The sequence below is a fragment of the Astyanax mexicanus genome, chromosome 20 (assembly GCF_023375975.1).
Source record: "Astyanax mexicanus isolate ESR-SI-001 chromosome 20, AstMex3_surface, whole genome shotgun sequence".
Lineage (NCBI taxonomy): Eukaryota > Metazoa > Chordata > Actinopteri > Characiformes > Acestrorhamphidae > Astyanax > Astyanax mexicanus.
This window is the reverse complement of record NC_064427.1, coordinates 3893578-3905865: the sequence shown is the minus strand read 5'-3', so window position 1 is coordinate 3905865 and position 12288 is coordinate 3893578. Positions and strand designations below refer to the sequence as shown.

General features: G+C 38.3%; 1 protein-coding gene across 2 annotated transcripts in view; it reads right to left on the bottom strand.

Annotated features, from left to right (window-relative positions):
* Positions 1-12288, bottom strand: part of unc5cb (unc-5 netrin receptor Cb) — a 259433-nt gene that overhangs the window by 140031 nt on the left and 107114 nt on the right. For both annotated transcript variants that reach the window (XM_022680899.2, XM_022680900.2), the window contains exon 2: positions 4642-4872. In XM_022680899.2, coding sequence (XP_022536620.2) covers positions 4642-4872 — 231 coding nt within the window. The remainder of the gene's footprint in view (positions 1-4641; positions 4873-12288) is intronic.

The window sequence follows — 12288 nt, the reverse complement described above, 5'->3', positions numbered from 1 at the left end:
GAGAGAGAGAGAAATGAGATGTGAGAGAAAAGATTTAAGGAAGCCAGAAGGCACCTGACTCATGCAGTGTCTGTTTCTGTCTCCCTGTAAGTAAATGGTCTGGATGAAAAGCAAAGCCAGTAGTGTGTGTAATCCCCTAGAGATATGCTGAGCTATGATATTATTATAAGCATGACTTAACCCATTGTCAAGAGTCAAGAGTCTATTTATGATGATTAAATAATGTGCAATTGCACAATTAATTAGAGAGTTAGTTGTAAAAGAGTTGAAGAACTTACAATTTACATTTAAAGTACTAAAGAACAAAAAAATAGATTTTCCATGGCAAACATGGGGGTTTGATTTGCCTGTCTTACCAACATATGAGCAATTCTCATTAAAAGAGCTCAAAGTCCTGCTGGAAAGTGAAATCAGAATCTTCAAAATAAAACACAGTGGATCAATACCAGCAGATGACATGTCTCTTCAAACCATCCCTGATTGGTGGAAACTTCACATTAGACCGCAAGCAGCTTGGACTGCAATGTACTGGATTACAATGTAATGATGGTCAGTTTTGGTTTGGAGAGACATGTCATCTGCTAGTGTTGATCCACTGTGTTATGTCCAGATTTCATTTTCCAGCAGGACTTGGCACAATGCCCACACTGCCAAAAATACCAACTGATCTTATATAGTATTCTAATTTTCTGAAACACTGATTTTTGGGTTTTCATTGGCTGTAAGCCATATAACAATCACATTTTGAAATTAATTATTAAAATAAAGTCACTTTTCAAAGATTTTCAATGATTTTTTTTAGGCCGAGGGTGCCCAAACTTGCAAATAAGACCATGTATCACCAGCCATAACTGCAACTTCTAGGAAGGGAGGAAAGAACAAAGATGAGTAAGAAAAAGAAAAAGACATCATTGTAAAAGAAGTCACAGAGAGAGACGAAGATAAAGAGATAGAGTTTTCCTAAAAAAGACTCCTCCATCTCCTCCACTTCTCTCCCTCTCTTTCTCTTTTTCTCTCTCTCAGGCAAAACAGAGATTTTGGAACTGTCCCTCTTTAGCTGTCAAGCAGTGTGACCCCTCCTGGGCCGACTGGAGCCCGGTCCCGTGTGGATTTGTTACCAGCGGGTTCGTATCAAAAGAGCGTGTCAGAAAAAAAGAGTTGAGCGTCGAGCGCGGAACAGCCCAGCCACATCTGAGCCTTAACGATGAGCCGAGACCAGACAGGCAGCGCACACAGCGGCGCGCTAACACGCTAACACGCTAACAGCACAGTAGCAGCGCTATGCCAGCTTTATGGGCATCTCTTACAGAGGCGCTGCTGCTTTAACAAGGCTGCCTCTCAGAGCTGAGGGGAGAAATTCCACTCTCATTACGGGCCGGGTGGGTGGGGGGCTGTAAAACACTCGCCCCTGAATTATTCATTTACTCGATTTTCCGACAGTGTGAACTGCTCGGGGGTGCTCGTTCGTTTGTGTGTCTGTGTGTCTGTGTGTGTTTGTGTGTGTGTTTATGCACATTCCTCTGTTTTTTTCTTCTCTCAGTCGGACTGCCCCGCACACGTGTGAGTTTATCTTGTCGTTTCATCTCTCTTTGTGATCAGACCACACCGTAATTTAGCATGATAACACAGCATACTCTTACAGATACGTCATACAGTATATATACACCTCAGAGAGTCATACTGTGGTAAGAACAACGAATAAAAAGAGTTTAAAGTCTCCTAAACATAAAAGTAAAATAATATAAAACACTAAAGAGATTTAAGATCACTTCTATTATACTCTTATATCTTATATCTGAAGCTCTCTCGTTTATCATCTGTAATGGAAACCACTGTCTCTGTCTCTGATCAGAAGTAGGCCTGCCTTCAGGCCTCTGGGTGCACCTATCAGACTACAGTGTTTTGGGGGTCTTATTTCTTATGTTTTGATTGATGATTTTATGCTGATTTATATTTTTGTTATAAAAAAAATAGATTAAAGAACTTCAAAAATTCAAATTCCTGAGTCAAACCATCAGTTAATATACTAATGTACGTTAATGTGCAGCTACACACAATCAAATCCTCACAGCAATGTGGCAAAATCTGTTAGAAACAAACAATAGGTGTCCCAATACTTTTGTCTATATTCTGTATATCACAAAAGGCAAAATTAGCAATACAAGATTTTTGTCCAAAAGCAATGATATACTATATATATATATATATATTTTTTTTTTTTTCCATACAGTAACCTACACTGTAAATAAAATATATTTACCTTTCTTAGCATAGGTATATATGTATGCTATGCTACTAACTACCTATCGATTATGTAATATAATACAATTTAATATATGTACAGGAGTCACATTCTCATGCACTACATGTTTATGCTGTATCAAAAATGTATTGTACCAAAATACCAAATTATTATATTATCTGTCAGTCCTGACTTTGTTAATCTGCCTGCTCAGGACTCTAAACTTTACAACAAAAACTATATTTCCCAGCATGCTCCCTCACCGGAATTCCCTGACTTTCCTGATCACATGATGCTACGGTGTTCATGCTCGCCGAGCTTCTGATTGCTTACACCTGGACTGCCTTGTATACATACCCCCCTTTGTTCCCTTGCCAGGTATTGAATATAGCTTGCTAACTCTTCTAATAAGCGTTTATTTCATTGTTTTTCTGTGTTACCTTTGCCTCACCATTTCTATTGTATTTTTTTTTTTTTGCAAATATGAGACAATGTGCTACAGTTATTCTATTAATTTGATATAATATATCTAACAAATCTGCATTGTTTGACACCAAAGTCCACATACAACCAACTCTCAACAAAAAACGAAACTCTCATGTTATGCCTCACACTCCTCCTTCCTCAGAGCTTTTTTCTTATTATAGCAGATTATGCTTATTAAACTTGAAATGAGTCATATTTTTCTCTCCACTCAAAGTAAGTCCAAAAACATCATGAGAAAATGAAATCATAAATCTAATAGAGCATGGGCTGAGAGTATCAAAACATCTCTAATTGAACACTGAACTGAATTCTGAAGCCGGCATCTTAATACACACCTGTCCTGCACGTTCCTGGAATCATCTATGTAATTTCTTCCTCTATATTAATATGCCTGGAACTTCAGTGCTGTGTGAGCGGCACGGTCGATGCAGCTGATCAATACATTCAAGAAATAAATGAGATGACTCTTAAACTTTAACAGAGACTGAGTATCTACACGGCCTAAACCTGCTTTTGCTTTCTAATCTACAGTTTTAATTATAATTCACTTAAAGAGACAAATGAATCCACAAAAAATAACTAAACTAATCGATTAATCAGCTGACTGAAACGCTCAGAATATGATTGGAGGCTGCTGACCACTGATTTAACCCCTTGAACCCTGATTAATAGATTCTCTACAATGAAAAAAACATATATAACCACACATCAACAATTTTTCCCTTTGGAGAGAAATCTGTTCTTTTCGTTCATATTAAGATTTAGTAAACTATTTACATTAGAAAACTTAAATAGGCTTAATTTCTATTTACATTCCTTTATTCATAAAGGCACTAAAATAATAGCTTACAACAGAAATTGATTTCTCATAGTGCTGGGAAGTTAATTGAATTAATTAGAGAAATCATAATCATAATCATTATAGAATAGTATAATGAAATAGAATAATACTATTTAAAGGGAATCTCGGTAGATCTGCTTGTGCCTGTGTCAGAAACCTGTAAAGAACTCTATCTTTATGTAGAAGTGATTTACATCTTTTACACTTTTCCTTAAAAATATATATATATTTTTTGCAACTTGTTCAATATAAAAATTGCTTGTAGTGTTGAAGGAGCTGCTATTCTTAAAGTTAAAATAGCTAAATAAAGTGTTTTTTTTAATGCCTTTCTAGTTTGAAATGTATATGAAACATCAATTTGCATTATTGCATATTATTTATTTTTAACTGTAAATTGTGCTGTTTGTTACTATTTTGGCACCTCTAAAAAAACATAAATAAGTTTTTTTGTTTTTTTCCATTTGTAATGTAAAAACTATAGAAAATGAAATTGCTCTATATTTAAATATGTTTTTTACAATATCGCCCAGCCCTATGGTTGATACATGTTTGTTTTACGAGTAAGCCTCAAATATTTCGCTATTAATAATAATGCAGAAAAGACTGTAAACTCACTTCATTAACATATTATATTTTGTGGACTATAAGGTCCAAAAAACCTACACTGAGGTTCGTCTCACATAGCTTGTTTTAACACAGTAAAAATGCAGAATACAGCTAGTGCTGTGCTTAGCTAGCTACTAATGCTAATACTGCTCCAGGCTCGTTGCTGGAGAAACTTTACAGAAACTCCTGAATAACGCTGTACTTAAGCGTTTAAGAGTGGCTTTACTACTCTTAAATACCCGATTGGTAAAATTCATACATAAGACAAATTATTTTTAGATTTTTTGGAAAATAAAAAAGATTTTTAAGTCCCACAGGGCTCTATTATTACTACGCCAATGAAAATACTGTTGTTTTTTTTTTATTTATTTTAATGCAGCTTCCAGAGTGAAGACTGATATGTGAGCTTACATACAGGGTGTAATGGGTTAATAATAAGGGGAATGGTACAGGTTCTAGAACTGACCAGAGGTTTCGTCCACGCGCTCCTCCACCGTGTGCTCCTTCTGATGCACCCACTCGCTGTTACACTTGAAGTAGATCTGCGTGGCAGGCGTGGCTTTGCAGTAAAGGTTGACAGGTTTGTTTTTGACGATGTAGGCCTCCTCTGGCTCCATCAGGAAGTGAGGGAGGGGCTCCGGCGGGTCAGATGGGAAGGTCTCTGGAAGCTCGCCCAATCCCAAGTAGTCATCGTCCACTGGGAGTAGAGAGAGACGGGGAAAACAGGGAGAGGAAGAAGAGAAAGGAATGTCTTTTATGAATATGATACACAGATTACAGAGAGTAACATCACAGCTCATTCATCAACACAGCCACTGTTTATACAAGTGTGTCTGGCAAGCAGTCGTTTTGGCAAGGATTCCACTTTGGCTCGGAGCTCGAGCTCCCTCCACCCTGAACCGCAGCAGCTACTGTTCACCCTGTGGAACCAGTAGCTGGAGGGGGGGGGGGGGGGGGGGTGAGAAGAGGGAGGAGGAGGGGGGTGGGAGTTAAGAAGTAAAGTATGCACCTTTTATATTTCCGGCAGGAGCCTGGTGGGTTTTTAACTGCTGGTGGAGGGGCTTTGGTTTATTTAATTCTGCAGATATTTGGGCTGCAGATGGTTTAGCTCCCCTGTAATTATGCCTCGCTTTCATCAGCACGCCTCTCTCAGCCGGGCTACTGTCTGCCGCCATCAAACACACCTATATTTATCGACCCGTGTCAGAGGAACAGACCTCAGAGTTTGTGGGCTGGAGCTGGAGCTGGACAGTTTGTGGAAAGAGCTGCTTGAAATTCCCTCTGATTAATACGGAACAGGGTTGCAAAGACATGAAATAACTGTCTCATAACCGTCTCATAAAATACCACTGTTTATTAAGAGATTACCTTGAAATACTACTATTTGAAAAAATACTACTAATAATAAACAGAAAAAGAATTATAAATAAGCGACATAAGTAAGGATGCCTACACTGATGTGAGCAAGGGTGTCGCCATGTTTCCCTTTTAATTGGGAAGCTGGGGGACGCGCCTTAGTAAACAAAACTGTAATTCTTAAAAAACCTTTCTCTTTCAAAGTCAAACGACCGCTGGATGTTAATCTACACAGATTTCTCTCCTGAAAAACGTTTTTTTGGGTGAGTAAAGCGATTCTATTTATTGAAAGTAAGCTTCTATTTCCGTTTTTTTAGTGAAGTTTCTCCAGCACTAAGGCTAGGTGCAGCAGCATTAGCATTAGCTGCTTATTTTAAACCTGCATTATGAAGCCTAGGAAAGTGGTTTAGCCAAAATGCTAGCAGCCAGGCCCAGCCAGGTTAAAACCTCGATGCTAAGACAGACAGTGTTGAAGCATGCAAGCCATAATGTTAACTGATATTTCAAGATGATATTTTTAATACTGACTGATTATATTAGATGTATCAAGTTAGATATATACAAAGTCTTGTTGATAACTATGATATGTGTTTTGTTACTCTCATAAAATCATTATGCATGCTAGAATAGCATGTTAGACACAATGCCTCAGGCTTTTGGAATGTTAACTACGATTCTAATTGTTTTTCTGAGCTGGATTTCTCCTTGCTAGTTTCTGACAGTGGCAATCACACATCTTCTTCCACTCTGCTGATTTTACTGTATTTTTTAATTGTATGAAGGTAAAATCTGATTTGTTTCTCAGACAAGGTGGCTAAGTTGGAAAGGAGATGTGCATGTGCGGGTGAAACTCTGGTTTGCTTGCCTTTTTTTCTCTCAATACTGTTAATAAGCAAATAGCCAGAGTATAATAACCATGCATATACCATGGTATACTGTGAAATTGGTTCCCACAGCAACCCTAATACAGAACGCAGACAAAGGGCTCAGCAGTTTGAATATAGGTTTGAATATTACTAAACCCACACACACACTCTCACACACACTCTCACACACACATACAAGTCTTTCCAGGTTTGTCTCCCTCACTCAATATCCGGCCTTTGTCTCCCCTCCCCTCCACTGAAGACGAAGGAGGAAACCCATTTGCGGAGGCCATTTGTCACCTCCGCTCCGTTTTCTATTCCTAACACCCAACTGCCACACATCAATTATTTATCTGCAGGAATGGGCCTGGAGAGGAGGCGCATCACTTCCTGTGGCAAAAAGGTTAAATCACCACATCAGTGATTCTCCTCCCCTCACTTTTCCTCCCCTTTCCTCACACTTTTCAATTCGGCTCTCAGTGTCTTAACAAATCTTGTCGTCTGCAGAGGCAATATCACATCGATACGGCCTCTCGTGTTATAGCCCTGTCTGAGTGTCACTATCCATTGGACCCATCGGGCCTGAGGTTCTGTTGAGGGAGATTGTGTACCGGCTGGGAGAGAAAGGGATCCTTAAACCCTCCAAAGACTTGATGCAAACAGAAGTTTACAACCATTGCTTAAAGCTAAATGCTCCTATGCTAACTCTGTTGGTCCTCTTTATAAAAAGATTGGTAGTTCGAATTCCAGTCATGTAGCTTGCTATCAGCTGCTGGAGCCCCAAGAGAGCACAATTGGTCTTGCTCTTTCTGGGTGGGTACAGTAGATGGCGCTCTCTTTCCCTTAATCATTCCTAGGGTGATGTCAATCAGCACATGGCTGCGTCTGTGAGCTCATGTATCAGAACCGAGTCGCTGAGATTTCCTCAGAGCGTTAGCGCTGTGATGCTACTCGGCAATGCTGCATCAGCAGCAGCTCAAAAAGAGGCGGAGGTTAACTTCACGTGTATCGGAGGAGGCGTGTTCTAGTCTTCACCCTCCTTGTGTTGTGGCATCACTAGTGATGGGGAATATACAGCTGAGTAGCAACTGAATGGGTGGGACAATGAAATTCTTTAATCTACTTTCAAACAGAGCTGTGTTGTTGTGAAAGAACTTGCCAATTCAATTAATATTGTGATATTACGAGACAAAAGATTTGGTACCACTTTAAAATAAGATTACCTTTATAAAGGGTTTATAATGGTTTACTTTACGGTTAGTTTATTATGGTTACTAATTAGGTTGTAAATGCATTAAAAATCATTAATAATCAGTTATAACACATACGTAGAAAGGGCAACAATGACCTTTTGTTTGCCAAATCAATATTGTTGCCCTTTCTTCGAATGTGTTATAACTGATTATTAATGTTTTTTAAGGCATTTACAACCTAATTAGTAACCATTAATATAAACTAATTGTAAACCATTTATAAACCCTTTATAAAGGTACTCTTATTTTAAAGATTTAATATATATTATTGTACTGTATTGAGATCATGTAAGCAAGGACCATTATACAGCAGTTATAAGATCTGAATCTAACCTAATCTAAAGAAAAATATTTTTTGGGATGTAACATAAGAATAAACACTGCCATCTATTGTGCTGGAGTTTAAACAACACAGAAATAAACCACTGTCTGTGACCAATCTTAACATCAAAAATAATATAGTATAAGGTAGTTTTTGAAAACCTGTATCATGTATGTGATACTGAAGTTTTCTTATGTGTGAATATTCTTACCAATTAATATCAATAATATAATTTAGCACAATTATTTTCAGGGGCAATACATATTCCAAACAAATGTATTATTTGTGACAAGCGTAATTACTGCATGTCACATTGGTCATCAAAGCCAAGCTAACTTAGTCTCCACAAGATGTTTGCTGAGGTCATTAAAAAAAGATAAGATAAGAAGGACTTTAAAGAAGGGGTCTGTGATGGGTAAGGTAAGAGCTAAGAGCTATTGTATGGAATAAGTGCAGGACAGCCAGGAAGGCTTGAGGCACATCAGCTCTGCTTTTCATCACGAGCTGCTCCTGAATCACACCTGCCCTGTCATCAGCCCCCCATCACCTGCTAATTGAAGAGGACCAGTAAACTCTGGCTGACCTCGGGGCAGCAGCTTCCTGATAGCCTGAGGGAATGTGTGTGTGTGTATGTGTATTGGAGGAGACACAATAGAACTAGAAGTAGATAAATACAGCAAAACAAGGACACGCACACACACATAACACACACATACAGTGCCATAAAGACTTAAGCACCACTCCTCACTGTCTAGCATTACCTGAACTTATTTACACAATCCAGTAAACTAAGACTCCAACTGCTTAGCGGATCAACCCACAGCCTGCCCAGAAACACAAACCAACCCGGGTGTTGTTTAAGCACATTAAAAGTGATCCAGCATGTCTTAATTGCATCTCTACTGGCACCACTTCACAAGCTTACTTAGCGCCAACCGCTAAATGAAAATGGGTGGCACGGCCAAGAGATGAAATACGAGGGAGAATAAGGCTTTTATGGAATAGTGAGGGAAATCGATGTACTTGAGCCAGGTAAACCCAGCGGACTGAGAACACTGGTTAAAGTGAGTCTCAATAGGTGCATCACAGCAAAAATATACAAAAAGCATATAAAAGGTCTCATTCTAAAGGTCTCCTTCTGCTGAAATAAACTTTTTCTTGTTCTCTGTGAAATACAATAGGTCTCTCTCTGAGTTGTATATGATGCTGCACATGAAACTCTTCCTTAACATCCATTGTCTGCAGTAGCTTGTAAAAAAAAAAAATGTTCAGGAAAACGATTGATTGATTGATTGATTGATAACATTACTCAGAGTCTGACGTTAAGCAAAGTTTAAGGGTTAACTTTACCGAGCAACTTACAACTAAGGCTGTATCTCTTAAAAAAATGTCTTTTGAGTTTTAGAGCTGTAAAATTGACTGGGAGGGAAGGCAGGTCGCATTCTCTGCTACAGTGCTGTTAGCCAATTAGAAGCTTTATATGTTTGCATGTATGAATATTCATGAGCAAGAGCTCACATGGCATTTACTCATACTAGAGACCACAATTAGACCGTTTAAACTGAGCGAAAAAACATGCTACTAAAACAGCTCTGACACACTGAGGTACTCTGAGGACTCTACATGACCCATGTACAGTAGGTGCCATATTTGCTTTGGTATCTGGCACTAAAGTGTGAGCATAAGATCCTTGGCCTTGTTATTTCAGCACATGTCAGAGATGTTTGATCAGACTGATATTTTTGAAGGGTTTGAGTTGAGTTGAAGGTCAGTGCAACACTTTACTCAACACGCTGAGTAGAAAAACTGTCTTAAAAACTAACACACCATAACCATTAATACTGACTTATGCTACTGTGAGCATTTATACTTGTGCGGTGGTGAATCAATTGCACCACCAAAACACTAGTTTAGTGACGAGGGATTTCTAATGGCAACGTATTACATTTCTCAGCACATTACAAGAGCTGGAAGCTGAAACTGTGTGGATTATTTATTGGACTATTTAACTAAAACTGCTACAATGAAAAAAAATATACAGAAGACGCCAGAGAAGATGGTCGGGACCACTCTGGGGTAGAATAAGGGTATGTTTTCTGTGCTCATGCAGCCTTTTACAGTTACAGTTATATATCTTCAGTGTACATTTATCTAACATCAGTGTACATACAGTCCATGACCTATGTTCATTCAACTGAACTGTAAAATCTTGGCCAAGGTGAAAAAAAAAAAAACACGATGCTAGCAAGTGGACCAATCACAGTTGTTGCATTCTTTTCTACTGACATTGCAATAGTTCTGTTTTGTGTGATATATTTTGCATATATATAGTAAATACAGGAATAAAGTAATTTTACCAGATTTGCACTCTCTGTATAGAAGACAGAAGTAAAACAATTATTGCATGTTATATAAATGTATTTTATTTTGTATGAAGGAGCAAAAAAAGTTGCGTAGACAATACTGCACCGATAAACAGCACAGCCCTAGCATAGGTTATGCCATACATAACCTATGCTATTTTGGTGCAGAAGCCTAAATTGACCTTTATTCAACCAAAAGAAGCCAATGTCATCAATGAAAAGTGGTGTTCCATGTTTACAACAATATTTCATGTCAATCTGACATCAAAATTAAGGGCCTGAACCATGGTTCCCTTGGAGATCATGGCAAAAACATGGTTTGTTTTCTTCCCCATTCTTTCTGGCGCCTTTATGTCCCCAGGAAATGGTACTCAAGTGTCCAAGTGTCCATGTTAAGGCTAGACAAGGGGATTCATTAGACCAGGCAATCTTTTTCCATTCCAGTTCTGAGGCTTGTTTGCCCATTGCAGACATGTTTTAATGTACTGGTTTAGATTCTCTTTTGTGATACTTAAAATAAGTGTACACTATATGTAATCATGTAATTGAATTCATTATATAGCAAAAGTAGCTAGTTGTAGTTACTATTCTAAATGCTAAATCACCCTAAAACCCTAAAAACTAGGTTACATTTCACAAAAGCACCCACAAAAAAAATTAAACAGTCTCCAGCAAAAGGTCTCCAACCCAATCAGCCAGCCCTGGACCCCTACTGGGCTCAGAGGGGGGGTGAAGGGGTCAGTATCTAGGGAAAGCAAGAGCAAAAGCAGCTTTTTATCAGTTCATGGTCCGTAGCAGCCATTAGCCCTGGACCAGAACCATGACCGAGTAAAACTGCTGGCCTCGTCAGCCATGATCTCTATCACGCTCACAAACACACACAAAAACACTGCTGTGTGAATGCCTCTTTGTGTGTATGCACATAAACAGCCGCTCAATCTTGCTATAAGTGTGCCCACATTTAAAAACATATACACACATACAAAGATGCATTCACACACCCACATAATCTCTCACAAGTAAACCGTATTATCCAGCCTGGTCTAATCCTGTAGGCTTTATCTCCTATACATGCACTAACACATGTATAGGTGCAAGACTTGGAAAGTCCCTACAAGGGGTGGGCGATATGGCTCTAAAATAATATCACGATATTTCAGGGTATTTTCGCGATAACGGTATACTTGGCGATATAGGAAAACTAAAATAATTCATTCATTTCAGGAATATCGTATAGTAGTATAACAGTATAATCATAACGTGGCAAAATAAATAATATAGCATAAAATATAAAATATAATGCAGCAAATAATATTGCAGAATATTTAGTGCATGCATATAAACTGCAAACTAAAACAATTATACAATAAATACACCTAAAGCTTCACAGTAAATAATAGACTACTTTTAAGACAGAACAGCCCTATTATCACGATATGGATTTTTAATATCATGATATTTCTGTGTCACGATATATGGTATACGATATAATATTGCCCACCCCTAGTCCCTACTGCCTTTTTAAAAAAACATTAGCACCACTTCAGTCTACTTCTCTGCATTACTTAATACTGTACACCCAAACCAAACATCTGCAACCCTTTATCTCACAGTGGTCAATTATCCATGTTCATACTCAGTGTACAACTCAGTGTAAAAATGTTGACAAAGGCAGACAAACAGTGGTGCTAAGTGGATGCATTTGTTGTGTTAAGCGTCAATGTGAAGTGTACCTACATTTCTAGATGTATGATAAAGAGTATGGTATTGGGCACAATGTAGGACATAGCAAAGGGTTTGGCATAGGGTATAGCAAATATTACAACATTATCACAACTTCAGTGGTAGAAGAAGTATGTTTTGGATGTTTTGTTAGGTCCGGTACTCATTGTGTGAGTCAGCAATAGTTTGGTGGTTAGAATGTTTAACCTACACTGGGGTCTTGGGTTCAAG